The 24,132-nt window shown below is 39.5% G+C and overlaps 1 protein-coding gene across 1 annotated transcript in view; it reads right to left on the bottom strand.

Moving 5' to 3' along the window:
* Nucleotides 1-23,871, bottom strand: part of LOC127440030 (N-acetyl-beta-glucosaminyl-glycoprotein 4-beta-N-acetylgalactosaminyltransferase 1-like) — a 132,569-nt gene extending 108,698 nt beyond the window's left edge. The window contains exons 1-2 of the mRNA XM_051696407.1: nt 23,568-23,871; nt 21,021-21,130 (exon numbers count right to left, since the gene is read on the bottom strand). Of these exons, the coding sequence (XP_051552367.1) occupies nt 21,021-21,130; nt 23,568-23,871 (414 nt within the window). The remainder of the gene's footprint in view (nt 1-21,020; nt 21,131-23,567) is intronic.
* Between the last annotated feature and the right edge of the window lie 261 nt (nt 23,872-24,132).

Genomic DNA, 24,132 nt, shown 5'->3' with positions numbered 1-24,132 from the left:
AAAGAAAGTTACAGAAAAATCCCACATCATGGTACAATGATGCATGGTGCATGGAAGGATAGTGTATCTAACTACAGACATGCTATAAAAACTGCAAGGTCTGCATATTTGAGCAAACTCATAGAAAATAACCACAACAATCCTAGGTGTTTATTCAGTACTGTGGCTAAACTGGTTAGGAATAAAACTTCTATTGAACCAGATATTCCATCGCAGCATAGTAGTAATGACTTTATGAATTTCTTTACTGATAAATCGAAAATCATCAGAAACAAAATTGGAACTACGCATCCGTCTGCCACAGCACCCCAGAAGACTAAAATTTTTCCCTACAAGCAACTTCAATCCTTTGCTGTTATAGGTCAGGAAGATCAAAACATCAAAATAATATGTATGTTAGATCCTATACAGACTAAAATCCTAAAAGAGGTGTTTCCTGTAATCTCTGAACCTCTTCTTAATATTATTAATTCCTCATAATCCTTAGGGCATGTCTCAAGAAACTTTAAAATGGCAGTTATCAAACCGCTTATCAAGAAACCACAGCTTGATCCAGGAGAATAGGCTAATTATAGACCGATTTGTAAATCTCCCATTTATGTTGAAAATACTAGAAAAGGTAAAGTCCTCCCAACTACAATAATTTTTACAGAGAAATGGTATATATATGAAGAATTTCAGTAAGGATTTAAGCCCCATCATAGTACAGAGACTGCACTTATCAGAGTTACAAATGACTTGTTCTTATCATCTGATCATGCCTGCATTTCTCTTCTAGTGCTTTTAGATCTTAGTGCTGCCTTCCACACCATAGATCATGACGTTCTCTTGGATAGGCTTAAGAATTGTTGGCATTTGTGGACAGGCATAAGCTTGGCTTAGGTCCTATCTCTCTAACCACTACTACTTTGTCTGTGTAAATGAGGAACTGTCAGATCAAATTAAGTATGGAGTACCACAGGGATCAGTTTTAGGGCCTCTGCTTTTCTTCCTATATATGCTCCCCCTGGGAGACATTATCAGGAACCATGGAATTATTTTTCACTGTTATGCCAACAATACCCAACTTTATATTTCCTTCAAACCCAATTACATTTCAATTTTCCAAATTAACAGAGTGTATAAATTATATCAAAGAGTGGATGGCTAGAAATTTCCTTCTACTCAATTCCGATAAAACAGAAGTACTAATTATTGGGACAAAAACCTCAAAAAATAAGACGCTAAAATATGATCTGACTCTTGATGGATGTACTGTAACGTCAACTTCGACAGCAAAAAATTTAGGTATTATATTTAATAGCAATCTAACCTTTGACAAACAAAACTGCATTCTTCCACCTCAGAAATATTGCTAAGTTATGACACATGCTATCTGTTTCTGATGCCAAAAAATGAATTCATGCATTCATGACCTCAAGACTAGGTTATTGTAATGCATTACTAGGTGGAAGTCCTGCAGGTTTAATAAATAAACTTCAGTTGTTTCAAAATGCAGCAGTGAGAGTGCTAACTAGAACCAAGAAATACGATCATATCAGCCCTATTTTATCGGCGTTACACTGACTACCTGATAAGTTTCGTATTTTTACATTTTAATTACTTAAAAAGCTTTGAATGGTCTAGCTCCAAAGTACTTAAGTGACATTCTATCACGCTATAATCCATCACACTCACTATGATCACAAAACTCCGGCCTGTTAACATTACTGAGAATATCAAAATCTGCAAAAGGAGGGAGATAATTTTCATATTTGGCTTCTAAATTATGGAATAGTCTTCCTAGCAGTGTTCAGAACTCAGACACACTCTCTCAGTTTAAGTCTAGATTAAAGACTTATCTATCCAGCCAGGCATACACCTAATTTATCCCTAAATTCATAGTTATTCTGCTTAAGTTAAGTCTGCCGGAACCGAAAACACTTCTCTTATTCTTTAACCCTGCTTTAAAGTGAATGGCATCTACGCTCATTTCATTCTATTTCTTTCCCTGTATAAACCTCTGGATTATATCCTGAGGTTAACAGAGCCTGCCAGTTCCATTTCTGGTCCTGCCTGATGTCCGATTCCCAGTGTGTTGCTGAGTGATGATGACCAACTGCAGCATGTGCCAGCCAGACTTCACTTCAGTCTACTAAGATGGACTTCACAGAGGTTGAATTGATGCAAACTCAAAGACATGGGATTCTTCATGAGCCACTGTCTGAAGCATGGGCTCAGGATGGAGTTCACCAAAATTACCTGCCATAAGCTTACAGCCGGACTGCGATACTCCTCACTGAATGATACCTATATCAACTTGGTCAAAGGAGAGACAACACTCTCTTAAACTACACAGAAAATTAATTAACCACTAACAAAAGCCTTTATCGGCCAATGCATCTACGTGCATTTCCTCGGTTAATTCGGGATGACTTCAAGGACTCTAACACCAAAACTTATAATTCATACAAAATCATTTTGTTTAATCATTGACCCACAATACTTACTTAGTTTACAAATTTTAACCACTAATATTTCTAAACATAAATAACTAATATTGGCATTATATTAATTTATTTTCTATATGGTTATAGCATAATTTCATTTTCAGCTGCTTTGAAACAACACCTGTTGTGAAAGCACTATACAAATACATTTGACTTGACTTAAAATCTGTGTGACGTTTGTTAAAGTACTCTGTGTATTCAAAATAAATATAATCAAAAAGGATTGAGCAAAGTGAAATACTGAGCACATTTCCATGCAAAATCTTACACAGATTATGCTTAATAAGTGTGTGGTCATGTAAACACCTTAAACAGCTTTCCTTTTTTGGGGTAAGATCATAAATGGTTAAAGCAAATACTGATCGACACATAGATTTTTGGCAATTCCCCGGTTTTGAATTGCATGTAAAACCATTTCCAATGTTCTTATCAGCTTAACCAATATGCGCAAATGTTCTGTACATGCCTGTTTACGTTTTGACGACAAACGCAAAGAATATTCTGATGATTTCAAATTTTATGTAAACGTAGTTCTCTTGTGTTGTCAGTTTTTTTAAGAAGCCGATTTCTGGGGGGTTCACGTGATGCCATGCGAGAGGCAGACGTGTGAGACACGAGTTTTGCTAGTTTTTTAAATTATTTTCATGTTGTGATCTGGTGAGATTCGATAAACCCAATTACATACTTGCTCTTTGAGGTAAACATGGCAAAGAAGTCAAAATCCTCAGACTCTGGAGACATTAAAAGACACTTATGTGTTCAAGCTGAGGTCATTGACGGGACTGCGAGCTGGGGACTCTATTTAGATGGCGCGTCGGGAGATGAAATTCAGCATCAACTGTCCAACATGTCAGTGATGCTGACGAAGGTTGCTGCTGACTTGGAGGATCTCGCTGTAATACGTTGATCGATTACGGCGATGGAAACAAAATTCTCTGAGTTGTTTACAAGAGTGACAGAAGTTGAAAAACAAATCAATTGTCTTGAGTCATCGGAAAGGGAATTATCCGCTAATCAGCCCGTGTCCAAAACAGATTTGGAATTAATTTAGGAAAAACTGGAATATTTCGAAAATATGAGCCGAAGGAATAACATACGAATTGTTGGAATTCCTGAGCATGAAGAGGGCAGAGATATGGTGAAATTCCTAGACGAGATTTTCCCGAGTCTGCTTGACATAACAGGCCACAAGCTGGAAATCGAGCGAGCTCACAGAGTCCCAGCTCGCAGATCTGCTGAGGGAGAAAGGCCTCGATCCATTCTGGCCAAATTTCTGAAATCATCCGATAAAGATCACGTGTTGCGCCAGGCGAGGAGTAAAAGGAAGCTTTCTTGGAAGAACCATAATATTTTCTTGTTCCCGGACTTTGCGAATTCGACAAGAGAAAAAAGTGATCGATTCAGGGAATGCAAGAAACTCTTACACCAACAGAAAATCGCTTTTGCATTGATGTTCCCAGCCAAACTGAGAATAGAAATGAAGAATGATCGTAAAGTATTTACATGTCCAAAACAGGCACTCTCCTTCATAAATACACTGGTGTAAGCCATTTGATGTTTCTTATATTAGTGGACTGCCTCGCGGTTGAGAAACTCTATTATCTGAGAAAGCTGGATGCCATTTTTGTTTCTTTTTGTGCTGGCTCCGCCTAGCGGCTGGAGTTTGTTTTATGGCATGACTCCAAGAAACTTTTGCATTGACGGAAGATTTTTTTTTTTACACTGAAGTTCCTGGCCAGATCGAGAATGGTACACTATGGATGACCGCAAAATATCTACATGCTCACATAAAGGATGTCTTTTATAAAGTTGATGGGCTGAGTAAGTTATGGTGGGTTTTTTTGCGTGGCCTCCAGGTTAATTTGTCTCTTGATCATCCGAGGAACCGGAATGCTGGTTTTGTTTTTCGTGCTGGCTCCGCCTAGCAACTGGAGCTTGTTTTGTGGAATTACACTACTTCGAGACAGTTGTGGTTAAATCTGTTCGTTCTTTGTGCTTATGCCTCCTAGTAGAATGATTACCTCATCTGCGGCACTCATAACAGCCGGCTCACTGAACAATTGTTTGTGGAGGAACACACCTTTGAGACAGTTCTGTGAATGAATCTACATGTTTTTTCTATTATTCTGCCTGTTGGCTGGGGTCTGTTTTACAAAGTATTTTCTGTTATGTAATTTTGCCTCACAAAATTTGTGCAGAAACACCGTACTTGAATAATCCGATGGCAAAGTTGTCGCGGGGGTTCTCGTAGACGTACATGGACTCTTTGAGCTGTTGTGTGTGGGGTTAATGCGCACGTTTTTCTTTTTTCTGTTTGTTTTGTTCGGGGGGAAGTTTGGGGTATGATTGTTGCATTAATGGGGAATGTGGTCTGTGTAATCTTGTTTTTGACACTCTTTTTTTTATTATATCAATATGTCAAATGTTAATATGAATAAGTTGTCTCTCTCCACATGGAATGTGAATGGGTTGGGGCCTCCTATAAAAAGGAAGGTTATTTATTTTCTTAAACGTAAGAAATATGATATTGTGTTTCTTCAAGAAACACATCTTTCCCCGCAGGAAGCTGAAAAATTTGGTAAGATATGGGGTGGACATGTTTTCTTTAGTGCTGGTTCAAGTAAGAGCAGGGGAGTCATTACAATGATAAATAAGCATCTACAATTTAAATGTCTCAAACATATTAAAGATAAATTAGGAAGAGTCATTGTTGTTTTAGGAGATATTCAGGGGCAAAGGTTGATTTTGGCTAATATTTACGCACCTAACGTTGATGATCAGGGTTTTTTTATAGATCTTGATGGGATGTTGCAAGCTGCTGGCATCTCTCATGACATAATATTGGGAGGAGACTTTAATCTTTTGATGGACTCAGTCCTTGATCATAGTGAAGCAAAAGTGTGCAAACTCCCTAGAGCAACACTGACGCTTCACAGGATCTGTAAAAATCTTGGTCTTGCAGATATCTGGTGACTTTTGAACCCATCTGGTAGGGATTATACATTTTTTTCATCAGTTCATAAGACTTACTCTAGGATAGATTTTATATATATATATATATATATATATATATATATATATATATATATGTCCCTCATTTCATCTGATGTGGATTGCTCAATTGGAAACATTTTAGTCTCAGATCATGCCCTGGAGAACTTAGAGATGTTTCCACATACAGAGAAAAGAAATCATATAGCTGGCGCTTTAATGTATCCCTTTTGCAAAATCCTGATTTCCAACAAATGTTAAAGACTGAAATCAGTGTTTATATGGAGACCAACTGGTCCTCAGTATCTTCTGTGGGCGTGGCTTGGGAGGCACTTAAGGTGGTTCTTAGGGGTCGGATCATAAAGTATGCTTCATTTTCCAAAAAATCCAAAGCACAAGAACTCGTGGAGTTGGAAGGGAATATTAAAAGTGCCGAGGCAAAGCTGAAGCGCCGACTGTCGTCTGATGGTCTCAGAGAATTGACCCGATTGAAATACAGATATAATACTATTTTGTCACGGAAAGTGGAGTTTTGGTTGTTCAGGGCAAGACAGTCATACTTTGAGTCAGGGGACACAGCAGGGAAGCTTTTGGCTAGATATATAAAGCAGAGAGAGTCTCTTTCTATCATTCCCTCAGTGATTCTGCTGGTGGTGAAATTTTTACCTCAGCCATTGATATTAATAATGCCTTTAAAGAATTATATCTTGATCTCTATAGTTCCACGTCTTCGTCTACTGATGAAGATATTAGAAACTTTGTGGAACCATTAGAACTCCAAAAAACTGACGAATGAGCAAAAAAACTCTTGATTCTGAGATAACCCTGGAGGAACTTGACGAGGTAATTAAGTCCTTACCTACAGGCAAGGCTCCGGGGCCAGATGGACCAGATGTTTTTGCCGCTGAATTTTTTAGATCTTGTGCTACAGAACTGGCTCCACTTTTGTTAGAAGTTTATACTGAATCATTAAAGAATGGAAAGCTTCCGGCAACCATGACACAAGCCCGGATCAGTCTGATTCTTAAAAAGGACAAAGATCCAAACGAGTGTAAAAGTTACCGTCCAATTTCCCTGATCCAGCTAGATGTAAAAATTTTGGCTAAAATTTTGGCTAACCGATTAAGTTATGACATCTCTTATACATATAGATCAGGTGGGGTTTATTCGGGGCCACAGCTCTTCTGATAACATTAGGCGTTTCATCAATATCATGTGGTCAGTGGCGAATGAACAATCTCCGGTCGCTGCCATCTCACTTGACGCCGAAAAGGCGTTTGGTATGGTAGAATGGGATTATCTTTTTAAGGTTTTGGAAATGTATGGGTTCAGGAGTACGTTTATTGGTTGGATCAAGTTACTTTATAGACACCCTGTAGCAGCGGTACAAAGAAATGGATTAATTTCAGATTATTTTACTCTGGACAGGGGCACCCGTCAGGGTTTCCCTCTTTCCCCATTATTGTTCTGTCTTGCCCTGGAACCATTAGCAGCCACGATAAGAAAGGAGGATGATTTTCCAGGGGTGACGACGGGAGGCGTGGCGCATAAGCTTCTGCTTTATGCAGATGATATTTTATTATTCGTCTCTGACCCTACTAAATCTATGCCTTGCCTCCACAGAATTATTCATTCCTTTTCCAAATTCTCAGGATACAAAGTCAACTTGTCTAAATCCGAAGCTTTGGCTTTGACAGCATACTGTCCAGTAACTGCCTTCCAGCCAGGCGCCTTCCAGTGGCCCAAACAGGGCATTAAGTATTTGGGCATTTTATTCCCAACAAATTTGTCTGATTTAACCAGAGTTAATTTTGACCCTTTAATAAAACGGTTTGAGCGATGTATACAGGTGGGCTTCATTACATTTATCTATGATTGGGAAGGTTAATATTATTAAAATTAACTGTATTCCAAAATTTAACTACTTGCTACAGTCTCTCCCAGTAGATGTCCCCCTGTCTTATTTCAAGCAATTTGAGAGCATAGCGAAGTCCTTCATTTGGAGTGGTAAGCGCCCCAGACTACATTTCAATAAGTTACATAGGCCGATTGACAAAGGTGGGCTAGGCCTACCCAAGATTTTGTTTTATTATTATGCATTCGGTCTCAGACATTTGGCTCATTGGTCACTTCCACCTGAAAGAGCCCCTCCCTGGTTCTGCATTGAACAAGAACTTCTTGCCCATATTTTGCCATTGCAAAGTCTTTCCATCAAACTAAATATAGAAGTTAAATCACACCCCGTTATTTCACATTTGCACTCAGTATGGACAAAAGTGTCCAGAGTGTTTAATTCAGATATTTATCTAAATGTTGCCTCGAGCCTATGGCTAAACCCCAAACTATGCATTAATAAGTCCCCTTTTTGTTGGTCAGAGTGTATTGCGAGGGGGGTTAATTCACTCGGTGATCTTTATGAGAGTGGTGTGATGAGATCCTTTGAAAATCTGGTTCAATATTTTGGGATCCCCAGATCTCAGTTTTTAGGTATCTTCAGTTGCACCATTTGCTCTGTTCTATTTTTGGGAATAGCATACACCCCCCTAAAGCAGCAGATACTCTAGGAGAGGTGATTTCTGCTTTTGGAAAGGGCCATGAGGCATCAGTGTATTACTTCTTATTAATTCAGAGTCTGGGGGACGGAGTCTCAACCACTCTCAAGAGATTATGGGAGAAAGATTTAAACCTGGAATTGGAGGAGAGAGAGAATGGGCTAGGATTTTAAAAAACATAAAAACTACATTGAGAGATGCCTTATACAATTAAAGATTTTACATCGGTTCTATTGGACCCCCTCTAAATTGTATAGGATTGGTCTTAAAGACACACCCACCTGCTGGCGATGCCAATCAGAGGATGGAGACATGGCCCATGTTTTTTGGTGGTGCGCTGAGATTCAGGAATTTTGGTTGAAGGTACAGAGTGTTCTGTGTGATGTGTTGGGCATTCAGATTTCGTTTTGCCCCAGACTCTGTGTTTTGGGTGATGGGGCGGTCATCGACGTAGGTGACAAAGACATAAACAATTGGGTCCTCGCCAATGCGATGATAGGCAGGCAGATTGTTTTAAGGGGTTGGAAGTCGGTGGGAGCACCCTCAATTCAGGAGTGGTGCGAGGAGATGGGAAGGGTGACAGCCTTCGAAGAGGTAACATGTAGAAGACTGGGGATATGGGATTCTTTTATTGGGAAATGCGGTAGATATTTGATGTTTTTGGGGGGCTCTCCAAGTGGGTCTGTGGAGAGAGGTATAGTTTAGAGTTGTATGTATATATATATATATGTGTGTGTATGTATATATATATATACAGGTGCTGGTCATATAATTAGAATATCATCAAAAAGTTGATTTATTTCACTAATTCCATTCAAAAAGTGAAACTTGTATATTATATTCATTCATTACACACAGACTGATATATTTCAAATGTTTATTTCTTTTAATTTTGATGATTATAACTGACAACTAAGGAAAATCCCAAATTCAGTATCTCAGAAAATTAGAATATTACTTAAGACCAATACAAAGAAAGGATTTTTAGAAATCTTGGCCAACTGAAAAGTATGAACATGAAAAGTATGAGCATGTACAGCACTCAATACTTAGTTGGGGCTCCTTTTGCCTGAATTACTGCAGCAATGCGGCGTGGCATGGAGTCGATCAGTCTGTGGCACTGCTCAGGTGTTATGAGAGCCCAGGTTGCTCTGATAGTGGCCTTCAGCTCTTCTGCATTGTTGGGTCTGGCATATCACATCTTCCTCTTCACAATACCCCATAGATTTTCTATGGGGTTAAGGTCAGGCGAGTTTGCTGGCCAATTAAGAACAGGGATACCATGGTCCTTAAACCAGATACTGGTTGCTTTGGCACTGTGTGCAGGTGCCAAGTCCTGTTGGAAAATGAAATCTGCATCTCCATAAAGTTGGTCAGCAGCAGGAAGCATGAAGTGCTCTAAAACTTCCTGGTATACGGCTGCGTTGACCTTGGACCTCAGAAAACACAGTGGACCAACACCAGCAGATGACATGGCACCCCAAACCATCACTGACTGTGGAAACTTTACACTGGACCTCAAGCAACATGGATTGTGTGCCTCTCCTCTCTTCCTCCAGACTCTGGGACCCTGATTTCCAAAGGAAATGCAAAATTTACTTTCATCAGAGAACATAACTTTGGACCACTCAGCAGCAGTCCAGTCCTTTTTGTCTTTAGCCCAGGTGAGATGCTGAAACCCATGTCTTGCATACGTCTGCGCGTAGTGGTTCTTGAAGCACTGACTCCAGCTGCAGTCCACTCTTTGTGAATCTCCCCCACATTTTTGAATGGGTTTTGTTTCACAATCCTCTCCAGGGTGCGGTTATCCCTATTGCTTGTACACTTTTTCTACCACATCTTTTCCTTCCCTTCGCCTCTCTATTAATGTGCTTGGACACAGAGCTCTGTGAACAGCCAGCCTCTTTTGCAATGACCTTTTGTGTCTTGCCCTCCTTGTGCAACGTGTCAATGGTCGTCTTTTGGACAACTGTCAAGTCAGCAGTCTTCCCCATGATTGTGTAGCGTACAGAACTAGACTGAGAGACCATTTAAAGGCCTTTGCAGGTGTTTTGAGTTAATTAGCTGATTAGAGTGTGGCACCAGGTGTCTTCAATATTGAACCTTTTCACAATATTCTAATTTTCTGAGATACTGAATTTGGGATTTTCCTTAGTTGTCAGTTATAATCATCAAAATTAAAAGAAATAAACATTTGAAATATATCAGTCTGTGTGTAATGAATGAATATAATATACAAGTTTCACTTTTTGAATGGAATTAGTGAAATAAATCAACTTTTTGATGATATTCTAATTATATGACCAGCACCTGTATATATATATATATATATATATATATATATATATATATATATATATGTGTGTGTGTGTGTGTGTGTGTGTGTGTGTGTATATATATATATATATATATATATATATATATATATATATATATATATATATATATATAATATTTTATTATTATTATTTTATTCTCTGTATATATGTGTACTTATGTAAGACCACTGGGATGTTCGTTTGAGGTCGGGTGGGTTCTTGTTTGGGGATGGGAAGTAGTGTTATTGTAGTAGTTAATGTTGAATCATTGTATATATGTTTTGTTTTTCTTTGTTTTGAAAAATTAATAAAAATGTTAATCACAAAAAAGAAGCCGATTTCTGGTAGTTATCAGCATATTGTTTGTGCATGTAAACACATGCACTGACTATGTTTACATGGACACTAGAAAGCGGCTTAAAGACCTTATTCACGCTAGTGCCCTCTTTGATTTTTAGTGGGAATGACAATGAGGCTGTGAGGGATAGACTTACCATCTCTTCAATGGCACTGTAACGTTGATTGCAGTCAGGCAGAATAGGCAGAATAGGCAGAAAGGAGCAAGCAAAGACGATGATGTAGTGAGAACCAAAGTGCAGTTTATTGACTAAGTGTATCCAAAAAATAAAACAAAACAGAACCTAAACATGAACCAAAGAGAACTAGACTATGACTTGACTAATGAAAACAAAGACTATGATACAACATTGTATTATCCTGTAATCACAATACTCGACAAGAGACAAAGGCAAACATGAGGGCTTAATTACAAACCAAAAAAGGTAACAACATAAGACATCCAATGACAAGACAGAACTAATAACAAGGTGACAAGACAATGAACCAAACCAATAAACACATGAACAAGGGGGTCACATGACAAGGAAACCTCATGACATGAAACAGGAACAGGAAACAAGACAAACAGTTTCAAAATAAAAAACATGAAAGCAAAACATGAACAAAAACACACACAGACGTGACAGGCACGAACAGTACAAAGCTGTATAAAGCTCCTAGATCACATCTGATTTTGTCTGCAGAATGATCCAAAAACACTTTAAACTGCAGTACAGCCCATTGAAGAGACTGTAAGTCTATCTCTTACAGCCTCAATGTCATTCCCATTAAAAATCAAAGATGGTGCTAGCGTGAATAAGGTCTATTGCGAGAAAGCGGGTTATTGCAAGAAAACAGCGTACCTGTTTACATGCACTGTATAAGCACCGTACACTTTACTCCCGTATACATGCGGCTCGGTCAGTAAACAGCTTTCATAATTTCCCCGTAATGCATGTGTAAATAACAAACATGGTATCCGAAGAAGGCTTCGCTATTTTATTCTCCATTTTTTCGCTTTATTTCCAGATATTCCAGATTTGTTGCTGTGTTTGTTTCCTTCACTTTCCATACCTACCTGCAGCTGAATTGCAATGCAGTAGCGGGGTCCCTCTACGTAAAACTCCAATGTGAGAGACAGTCGATATTTAACATTAGTGTGTATAAATGGATATAGTTTATAGTTCCTGTATGTGATTTTCCCACTATACTTCCAGAAATTTTGAATTCTTTCTGCTGTGTTGACTTGTTGTTGGGCTCCATCCTATGACGTTTGTGATCCCGGTCTGTTTCACGCACGCGCACTCTTCAAACACCCATCAGAATGCCACTCGTGCGTTTACATGGCCACATTAAGCAGCATTCTCCAAGAGAAACCTAGGCGTGTTAAACCGCTTTCTCTTATTCCCTTAAATGCTGTAAAGAAATCAGTGTTCTACTTTACATGGCGTTTCAGAACTACAATTTCTGCAAAAACCCTGGAATAAACAATTTTCTTAAGTGCATGTAAACAGTCTTACAAGGAGGGAGGTCACAGGAACAGGATCTAAACACATCTTAAAGTATTTAATAAAATAAACAAAGTACAGATTAACGGGTAAACACAGGAACAAAAGAAACATCCATGATGGGAAAAATACAGGAACAGAGAAAACATGAACGATGGGAATGGGTCAAGAACAGGAGATCAAAACACATAACAACTGACAAGGGCATTTTATACAAAAAGACTAACGAGTTAATGAAACACAGGTGAGGAACAATGGGGAACAGTTGGAAGTGATCAGAGCAGGGGATTATGGGAAGTGTAGTCAGGGGCAACAGATGACAGAGGCAAAACACAGGGCAGACAACAGTGAACTGTAACATAACCAACACCCCCCCCCCCTTAACGGGCGGCTCCTGACACCCAAGGAGGGCAGGAAGGGGAGGCAGGGCCAAGATGGAGCTGGAGAACAAAAGAGTCCTGAGCATAACAAGCTGGTGGTCAAAGGACCCAGGAAACCAGAGCAGATCAGGCAGACGACCAAGAAACCAAGGAAACCAGGGCAGATCAGGCAGACGACCAGGAGGTCTAGGAGACCACCTCAGGGTAGGGACTGGATCAGGAGGCCTGGTTGATGGCCACAGAGCTGTAACAGTGTCAGTGGTGACCACAGACTAGAGACTGGAGCCATGGAAGGCGGAGCCGTAGGAGGCTCGAGGGGCGAAGCCATGGTAGGTGGAGCTGTGGGAGGCTCAAAGGGTGAAGCCGTAGAAGGCAGAGCCGTGGCAGGCTCGAGGCTAAGAGTCCAGGATGACTGGGAAATTACCTCAGTGGTCGTGAACATAAGCAGAGTCTCGGGAGTGACCTCTGTGGTCGTGGGCATGGTCTGAGACTCGGGAACGACCTCTGTGGTAGTGGGCATAGGCGGAGACTGGGAAATGACCTCTATGGTCGTAGGCATGGACATAGTCTCAGGAATGACCTCTGTGGTCGTGAACACTGGCAGAGACTGGGAAACGACCTCTGAAGCAAATGTCTCTAACATCAACTTAACATATTCTTCCCACGTGTAGTCTCCAGTCACCGGCAACTCCCTCCACTGGTGTGCAATGAGACCAATAGAGTACATGGACTTCAGGGTAGAATCGGTAAAGTCCATGCACTTGGCAAGGACACAAAACAGACGGGAATATTCCAGGATGGGTAAGTTCGCTCGGGTCAGCCGAATGAAGGGCGCTGCTAGATCCATTTCGGTTGGTCAGTTGTTCTGTTACAAGGAGGGAGGTCACAGGAGCAGGATCTAAACGCAGCTTAAAGTATTTCATAAAATAAACAAAAGTACAGATTAACGGGGTAAGCACAGGAACAAAAGAAACATCTACGATGGGAAAAACACAGGAACAGAGAAAACATGAACGATGGGAACGGGTCAAAAACAGGAGATCAAAACACATAACAACTGACAAGGACTGAACAGAAATCAGGGCATTCATAAAGACTGAGTTAATGAAACACAGGTGAGGAACAATAGGGAACATCTGGAAGTGTTCAGAGCAGGGAATTATGGTAAGTGTAGTCCGGGGGGAACAGATGACAGAGGCAAAACACAGGGCAGACAACAGTGATTCGTAACACATGGTAACTGTGTAGAGGACAAAAACTGTTAGCTATACATAACCAAATTTTGCAGAAAGAGTATTGAATTTAAAGGCTGTTGAGACCTTAGTCATTGTAAACCTGCATAATCTCTCTGCTCCTTTCTCTCATTCTCCATCTTTCTGCCATTTAATACATATTTTGATAAGAGCTGAAGACAATTAAACCATCACATCTATATAAGCAGTACTGTTTATATAGATGTGATGGTGACATTTAAAAATCACTACTATTTTGGATTTCACAGAAAAAAAAAAAAAAAAAAAAAAAAAAAAAAAAAAAAATATATATATATATATATATATATATATATATATATATATATATATATATATATATAATTGTTTTATTTTTTATTATTATTTTATCTAACAACCAATCAAACAGTTTCACACTTTTCACCAAAAAATGCCATGTTGCTACAATGTCTCTGTTCTTCCATGTGAAAAGCTGACAACAGTTAAATCAACACATCTGTACCAACAGTAGTACTGCTTTTAAAATCACAACTATTTAGAAATTCACAAATTCACAGACTCTGTTTTGTGTGGGGAAAAAAAGAAAAGTTGTAATCTAACAATATATAAAATTATTTTGCACAATCAAGAAACATGGCATGTTTCTTCTGCCCTGTAAAAAGTGGCCTAAAAATGTGACAGATCCTGTGTGTAAAGCAACATAATGGTTTTGAAATGCAGGTCTATAAATAAACAGGCTCGCAGCTTCACCCAGAGTCATTATGGCGTACAGGGAGTCTATTCTGATCTTTATTATATCTTCCATTTGAACTCTCCTGCATCTGTCCCCAAAACATAGATCGTGAAAGAGTGTGAGTGAAAGAGCAAATAATAACTGTTGGTTGAGAAAGAAGACATCTCACCCTAAATGGCTTGCATCTTATTAGAACTGATATCGATGAGCTGTTCGTAACAGTACATCACAAGTTGATTTGTTTTGCAATAAGAGCGATGTAAATGAAAGAGGAGCAATTTGTCAGACATTATAAAATGACAGACATTATCTCTGTTTCTCCTAAGTGTTTTCTCTGCCTGAAAGGTTTACTCAGCAGCACTTTTTAAAACTTTTATTTACTCTTCCCACTTTATTTAAAGTGTCAAGTCATTTTTATTTGTATAGTTTTCACAACACACATCTTTTCAAAGAAGCTTTACAGAAAATCATGCATTAACAAAAAATGAAACCATAATATCTATAAAGTCTTAGAGTGATCATTGTGTAGTTTGATTAATTATGAATGTAAGTTGTGTAGTCAACTTAAGATGCTTTTCAAAAGTCAGGATAAAATTCAGCGGGGAATGTCAGCCTAACATGTTCAAGGAATGTGTCTGATAACAAGAATATTTTTCACTTAATTCATCTCAGTACACACTTGTTTTGAGTTGATCCACTTTGCGTACAGACGCCACTGGTTGATCGCATACAACTTCAAACGCGCATGTTGATACAACTTGAATGGAATAATTTTTAATGCTACCAAAATGTCATAAAACTGTTTCATGAATCAAACTACTTGTTTATTATAAAACAAATATGTAGAATCTTTTTAGAAACGAAGACATTTTCTCTGTGTACACAATCGATGTAGAATGTTGCTCAGAGCCACTGATCCAGAGTCAGCTTTTCTTATCCCATTCTCCCAGTTATGGGGAGCTGTAACATGGAGAAGTTCGGCTGCATAAGTCAGAGAATTGAGCAAGAATTTCACCCTGTGTACCATGTCGTGGCCAGTGGAAGACTAGTATTATAATCCCTCCGCCTAAAGGCATTTACTGATTTTTTTTAATGCTGTGTGTATTAACACATGAATCAATCACATTTCACTCAACCGAATGTTGACCTCATATTACGCCAAAACACGCAATTATCCCGGTTTGTATAGCTAATGCACATGTGCGTTAGCGAGTTGATTGACAGTCTGTATCTAAAAGGTGATTGGCTCTTTTACTTGCAAGGCAGGACTACCTTTCTACATACATTGACTGTTGGGTGTTAGAGCTTCTTGGTTGGGCTTTCCAGTTTCTCCCATTCATTTAAATACAAGCGACTCATCTATGCTAAATAGTCTCTGGCCTCACACTCTATAGAACTACAGTGCCCATCATGCACTACATCTCCTCCCCGAAGATTGCACACTTTTACTCCTGATTTCTCGCAATACAGGGAAAGTACAGGTGTACAAAAGCAACGCGTTACTTTATTTAAAAATAACTGATATTATAGTCTAAAATTAAAACAAATTGTGTAACTTGTCACAGTCTGTCTCCCTCATTCTTCTTCAAGGACTCTTATTTTGAAGTTTTCCCCCCAGACTCCATTTCCCAGGATTCACTGCCCTAATCACTTCTATCAGTTCTTCATCATCTGCACCTGACTTCTATTCCCTCATTAGTTTCTCAGTGTATAAATACCCTCTAGTTTCGTTAAGTCTTTGTCAGTCCTTGAAGAGTTTTGTTATGAGGTGTTATGTTGAGCTTAGTTTGAATGTTAAAGATTTGGCGTTTGTTCCATTCCAGCGTTTGCTATTGTTGAGCCTTTCTTCTGTTTTCACTCCTGCAATTGTCCTACTCCAATATTTATAATTAAAAGGAATCTACTCCTGAGTCTCCTCTCTTCCTCTCCAAGACACCCATGTTACATTACTATACTCGTTACTTGAAAAGTAATCTGATAACATAATGTGCGTTACTTGTATTGTGTTATCCCCAACACTGGCCTAAATTTTCAAAGGAAATGGGAAAATAAATGCACTACCATTCAAACATTTGGAATTACCCTGAATAGATATGTTTTTTTTAATTAAACTGACATGTTTATGTACTAAAGATGTATTACGGTAAAGTTACCAATAATTACAAATGACTTTGTTTCTATTTTTTTTTTTAAATGCTGTTCTTCAACTCTGTTCATTAAAGAATCCTCTTGCACTGATGACAGTTGTGCAGACCTCAGGGCATTCTAGCAGTCAGTTAATGGGCCTTATTCAGAGTAGTGACATTAAATTTTTTATGGGAATGTAAACGAAGCTTGGAGGGACAGACGTGCAGTCTCATCATTGGACTGTATGGTTGTTTAAAATGATGTTCATCATTCAGCTGCTGAAACATAAAAAAATAAAACATCTTTTGCAAAAACATTTCAGTAGACAAAAAACATCACAGAGCACATGCCATTCAAGAGACTGCAAGACTGTCCCTCACAAAAAAATTTTTTTCGTTTTGTTTTTTGGATTCCCGTCAAAAATTAACAAGGTGCTACTCTGAATAAGGCCTATTAATATATTCAGGTGATGTTTCATCTAATGTTTTCTGCAGCACGTCCCAGTGGTGTGACTGACTTGTAGGACAATTCTCACAGACCTTACAATCAAACTTTTCCCACAAAAGCTCAACACCTAAAACTTAGATTCATCCATCCATAATATTATTTTCTTATTATTACCTTCCAGTCTTTAAAGAGATAGTACACCAAGAAAATTGGATATTCTTATTTGCCAGTGTCAGATGAGGATTTTTCTTTGAAACTGACTAAAAGGCCAATATCCCAGAGTCTTCACCGCTGCAAATAAAACTGGTGTTTGGCATGTGAACAGAATCTGAAAACATAAAAATGTCTCAGTGATTCCAAACTTTTGAACGGTAGTAAATTGTAGTGTTAATCAATAGGATTTTTCCCCACTATAATAACAATGTATGGGTTCAAAGGAAAACTACTGTATATCTGAATATCAAATACTGTACACACTTGCTATGCAGAGGGTATGTTAGAAAAGTACTTTGATGTCTTGGTTTCATATCTTTACAACTAACATGCAGATAATTTAATGAGGAGAATATAAAAGGGTATCTGTAAACATAATGGAACCAGCATTGGCTCATCCCCCTACGTCAACACTTTCATTCAAATGCCATCCATTTCTAGTACTATCACACAATGACTATTTGTTTGACCATCTGATACACTGGCCATCACATCACAACAATTACATGGTATGACTGTGTGTGAGTATTGTTGGATCTTGAAATTACCTGATTATGCCTTTGTCTAAACCTCAGGGAGCATAAAGAGTATAACTTTCCAAACTAGAAAATATTGTTCACTCAGCTATGTTGACGAGCAGTTCTTTGAGACTACTTCTGTAGTTTCTGTGTTTTGTGATGTGAGGGCCAAAAAAAAAAAAAAAGCTATTAATGATAAATCCATTAAGACATCTATCATGCCCTAAAATTCAACTCCAGGGCTCTTTCAAACTCCAAGACATAACTGTGAGATTCATCTCTTTTTGTGTTCTTCCAGTGGGCTTAGCAAGGTCTGCTCTGGGAGCTTTTCAAAGTGGGATTTCTGTAAGCTTGTCAACAAAAGTTCCACTAAGGCTGGCTAGATCAAACTCAAACCCCTTATACCACCAGAACCTGGAGAAAGATGACAGCAAAGGCCCATCAGGCACTGAGATTACCACCCCTGCAGGTTTGCAGAAACCAATTTAGGTCTTCTCCTGTGGTGTGCTGAGGTTAACTTTAACAAATGTGCTAAAACTTTATGCAGCGAGAGGGAAATAACATTTTACAAAATGTTGCAAATGGCACAATATACATAAATACATTACAGTCGAAATCATAATTATAACAAACAAATATGATTTAAAAATGGCTTGAGGGTTTAAAAGCTATGGCAAGACTTATTTGTGGCCAAAGGCAGAGTACACAGTGAGGGGTAGTATTAATCTTGGTTAGAAAATCAATCATGGGAGCAGAAGACTAGTAAAAATCAATGTGACAAATGTCCCAGAGGGCATTCTTCAGGAGAGCACAGAGTGCTATAAACTATAAAAAGACAAGGGACCATAAAGGATTACAGATTCCACACAGACAAATCACTGGACACTAACTAATTTATTTCCACTTTATACTGTCTAAATTTGTCTGATTTATATTTTTTTTTAAATTCTCCCATTTTCTCCCCAATTTGGAATGCCCAATTCCCAATATGCTCTAAGTCCTTGTGGTGGTGTAATTACTCACCTCAATTCAGGTGGCGGAGGACGAATCTCAGTTGCCTCTGCATCTGAGACCGTCAATCTGTGCATCTTATCACATGGCTTGTTGAGCACGTTACCACAGAGACGTAGCGCGTGTGGAGGCCCACACTATTCTCTGTGGCATCCATGCACAACTCACCATGCACCCCACCGAGAGCGAGAACCACACATTATAGCGACCACGAGGAGGTTACCCAATGGGACTCTACCCTCCCTAGCAATCGGGCCAATTTGGTTGCTTAGGAAACCTGGCTGGAGTCACTCAGCACGCCCTGGATTTGAACTCGTGACTCCAGGGGTGGTAGTCAGCATCAATACTCGCTGAGCTACCCAGGCCCCCTGATTTTTATTCATTTGCTTGGAGATTAAACAAATAACATACAGCATAATACAAGCTCAATACTCCACGTTCAGCTGTCTCGGGCACTTCCTCACAGACTTCTTTGCTCCTCCCAAAATTTGCTTTGGAACCTTATGTTCTGACTGTTGTTATTGCGGCCATGTGATCTTCTGGAGCTCTTCAGATCAGCTAATGGTGGCATCCAGATGGGCAGATTCAAATTCATCTATATCTACTGTGCCCTTGCACAAGGCACTTAACCTAGGTTAAATTAGTCTTCACTAATTGTCACTAAATTACATTTCATTATATGGTGCTGCATATTGTGGCACCACAGTGTTACGTTGTGAAATTAACAATGGATTAAACATTTTAAATGTAAATACTGTTGCCCTCCTTTGCCTAACCTAACATAGAACTGCATCTCTGTACATGGCAAGCTCTTGTAGATAGCATGTCAAAGCTGCGATGATTGACAGTAATCTGGCAGCTAGAAGACTTATCATTATCCTGCAGGAGGGTGTCATTGGAAGACTATTTGTATGAACTAAGCATAGATGCTACACAGAAGTATACTTTTATAGAAGTATAAAAGTACAATTAGTTGTGTCCAATGCCAAAGAGGGGTTACAGAGAAGGCTGAGTAGCACTTTTTCCTCCAGGGCTCATAAAAGCCTTCCTCACTATGATAAAAATCATCATCTCAGAGCTGATACAGCAGGTTGCACTTCAAACAACCACCATGGAAAGAACTTGAAGCATCACGCAAGTTCAAACAATTTGTGAGCCAAGTGTTTTTCAATCCAAATTTGATTATGAAGTTGCCCAAAAATTATAGGTTATAAAAGTGTTTATCTAAAACACTGTGGGGCAAATTCACCAATCAGTTGCGCCTGAGAATAGTTGAAATATTTGTGTTCATTGGATATTCCAAACCATTTTAAAGGAATAGTTCACCCAAAAATGCTCTCATCATTTACTAAACCTTATTCTGTCTCAAACTCGTATGACTGTCTTTCTTCTGCAGAACCCAAAAGATGATATTTTGAAGGATGTACTCTGTGTGTCTGTCCATACAATGCAAGTCAATAGGTAAGGTTCCAAAATTTTCAAGCTGCAAAAAGGACATAAAGGCAGCATAAAGGTAATCTATACAACACAAGTGGTTTAATCCATGTCTTCTGAAGCTATAAGATCAGTTTTTGGATGAGAAACAGATGATGAGAGAATTATAATTTTGGTGTGAACATCCATTTAACAGGCACAATCAGCACTGAAAGAGTGCTGCATCTTGAGTAAATTAGGTCAGTTAATGTTATTCTTTTTAGTGCAAACACACCTTTCAGTTCACACATTAAAGCTCATTGTTGCGCTTAATTCACAAAACTATGTGCTCACTGAAATTAACTTTGTGCTGTTGCCATTTGCAGAAAGTGTAAACTATGTTTTGAACTCATTTTAAACAGATTTTGTGTAAATACATTATTTTTTTTTTTTTTATTTTTTTTTTGTGCAATTCATTCTTGGCAAAAACATTTAGAAAAAACACTCTATATGACTTTGTCTTAAATATGAATGAGTGAGTTTTGCAACTCTTGAGTATATTATCCATGGATGTCAACAATCCAGTAGCATGGAATTTGACAAAAACCCTCAGTTAGAAATTGTGCATATTATAAGCAATTAGGTACATTGTGAGCAAGGAAAGCTTTCCTGGTGGGTAGATTAGATATATAGAACAATCACACAAGATGATACAAAGTTCTAGCACATATAAAATATGGTTTGCTCACCCCCAAATCCTCCTGACTGTCAACAGCATCCTTGTGCTCAGAAAGAATAAGAGATGATGGGGTGTGTTTCTTATGAATGGACCCCATGCCTTCTGCCTGCCTCTCCATATCTGTGGAAGAAAATGCAGTGAAAAGTAATGGTCATCATGTTGCGCCTCTCTATGAAGAGATACATAATGTAGTGAAACCTTTTCCTTTATAAGACATTTTGAAGAAAAACAAATTAGCAATACTTAATTTTTTTGTATAAATTTAGAGGAATCTTTCATTTTGGCAAAATACTATTTAAATATGTTATGACAAAATTATCACTGTTGTTAATTATATACTTGTTAATAATCATTTAAAAAATACAAATTGCAATGCACTAAGTTTAATAGTGTAATGAACTGGCCATGGAGACAGTGTTAGGATCCATGTGCTGGAAGTTTATTATGAACACAAGCTAACAATCCAAATCAGCAGGCAAAGAGGTATTCGTAAAGCAAGTGGTATAATCCAATAAACCAAGACAGTCCAACAAGGCAAACAAAAAGGGGTATCCAACAGGCAGTAAATCCAGGAAAACAGGCAATGGTCATAACATGAAAACAATCAGCAACGGCAGTGGAAAAACGCTTGGTAAGGCAGGGTAAACTGGCAATACTTGGCAAAATCAAAATGGAACAGCATGTTAATTATATAGTTCAAACAGGAAGTCACCAATGAAGAAATGGTACAGAGTTAGTATTTGGGAGAGGGCTCCCTCTGATGGTTGGCAGGAGGGGTAACAACCTCTGATGTTACAGACTTCTACTGGGACGTCCCCTTGGTCGTGGTGCTGGACGATTAGGATGGGCATGATGAAATTCTCTGATTAGGGATGGGTCCAATATGTCCTTGGTGGCTACCCATGAGCTCTCCTCTGGTCTGTAGACCTCCCAGTCCACCAAGTATTGCATCTGGCTCCCTCTTCGTCTTGAGTCAATGATCTCTCTGATCATATACGCTGGGGCTCCATCTATCTCCAATGGAGGTGGAGGCTCAGAATCCGTGGTTCCACGTCCACCTCCAGAGCCAGGTGGATGGGTTTCAGCAAGGACACATGGAAGGAAGGAGAGATGCGGTATTTAGCAGGAAGCTCTAAACGGTAAGTAACTGGGTTTATTTGATGGATAATTCTGAAAGGACCCACATACCTTGTACTGAGCTTCCTGCAGGGTAGCCGCAACTTGAGATCCCTTGTGGACAACCAGACCCTCTGTCCTGCTGATAGTTGGGATGGGGGCGCCTCCGTCGGTCAGCCTGGAAGCGTTGTGCTCTGACTGCTCGCTGTAGCCGAACATGTGCACTGTCCCACACCCTCTCGCTTTGCTTAATCCAATCGTCCACCACTGGCACTGTAGAAGGTTCTCCTGACCAAGGAAACATTAGGGGTTGGTAGCCCAGCACGCATTGGAAGGGGGTTAGACCCGTAGAGGTATGAGTGAGGGAATTCTGTGCATATTCGGCCCAGGGCAGGAAATCGCTCCACTTCTCCTGTTCATGGCTATAATAACTCTGAAGATATCTGCCTCTCTCTTGGTTTAGATGTTCCACCTGTCCGTTGGCCTGAGGGTGGTAACCAGAGTTGAGACTCACATTGATATCCAGTTGTTTGCAGAAAACCTGCCAAACTCGGGATGTGAACTGTGGACCTCTGTCAGACACGATGTTCTCTGGTATTCCATAGACCTTAAAGACTTGGTGGAACAAAGAATTAGCTGTTTCCATGGCAGTGGGTAAACCCTTGAGAGGGACAAGTCTACATGATTTAGAAAATTGATCTATTATTACCAGAATGGTAGTGTTACCCTGGGAGTTTGGCAGGTCTGTGACAAAGTCAATGGACAAGTGGGACCATGGTCTTTGTGGTATTGGTAGTGGTTGAAGCAACCCCGTGGGCAGTTCTCTGGGGGTCTTGGATTGGGCACACACACCTGACAAGACTTTAGTTACATCATGAATCAAAGTTGGCCACCAGAAGGAATTACACAACAGGGTAACAGTTCTTTGGATGCCAGGATGTCCAATGCTCAAGGAAGTGTGGACCCATTGGATAGTCCTCTGACAGAGCTTGGGGTACGTAGTGCTTGGTCGGGGGGCAGTTAGGAGGTGACGGTTCACGCTGTTGTGCTCATTGTATCTCCTCCATGATGTCCCAACTAATCGGTGCTATGATAATAGATGGTGGCAGAATGGACCCAGAGTGAGGCTGGAGGTGGTGTGGATCATGTCTACGTGAAAGTGCATCTGCCTTGCTGTTTTTGCTGCCAGGGCATTAAGTGACTGTAAAATTGAATCTAGTGAAAAACAATTACCATCGGGCCTGACGTGGGTTCAATCTCTTAGCTGCCTTGATATATTCAAGATTTTTGTGATCTATGATAACCTGGAGAGCGTGGACTGCCCCCTCTAACCAGTGACGCCATTCTTCGAGGGCTGCTTTCATGGAAAGTAATTCCTTATTTCCCTTAAGTTCTGCAGAGTTAAATTTTCTGGAGAAAAAGGCACAAGGGTAAAGCTTGCCTGGTGTTCCTTGACGTTGTGACAGGGCTGCTCCAATCCCGCAATCTGAAGCGTCTACCTCAACGATGAAGGGAAGATTGGGGTCAGGATGTTTCAGTATCAGAGCGGTTGTGAAGCTTGACTTGAGGAAGATGAAGGCCTGGTATGTGGCATCATTCCAAGGCAATTTGTTGGGCTTTTCCTTGAGCAACGACGTGAGTGGGGCTGTAATGATGCTGTAATTCCTGATGAAACGGCAATAGAAGTTGGTGAAGCCCAGAAATCTCTGTAGTTCCTTGACTGCTGTTATCTTGGAGACATCCATTTTTACACCTTGATGGCTGATATTGTAGCCTAGGAAAGTGGTATGGAACTCACATTTTTCTGCATTGACAAATAGTTGGTGTTCCTGGAGACGTGATATCCAGCAGGTCAAGACTGTTCTATGTTGTTCCATGTCTTGTGAGTAAATGAGGATGTCAATGTAAGCCACCACACAATGATTCAGTACGTCTCTGAATATCTCGTTGATAAAAGACTGGAAAACCAAGGTGGCATTAGCAAGTCCATACGGCATGACCAAATA

This window comes from Myxocyprinus asiaticus, chromosome 1 (genome assembly GCF_019703515.2).
Source record: "Myxocyprinus asiaticus isolate MX2 ecotype Aquarium Trade chromosome 1, UBuf_Myxa_2, whole genome shotgun sequence".
Classification (NCBI taxonomy): domain Eukaryota; kingdom Metazoa; phylum Chordata; class Actinopteri; order Cypriniformes; family Catostomidae; genus Myxocyprinus; species Myxocyprinus asiaticus.
This window is presented reverse-complemented; position numbering and strand designations above follow the sequence as displayed.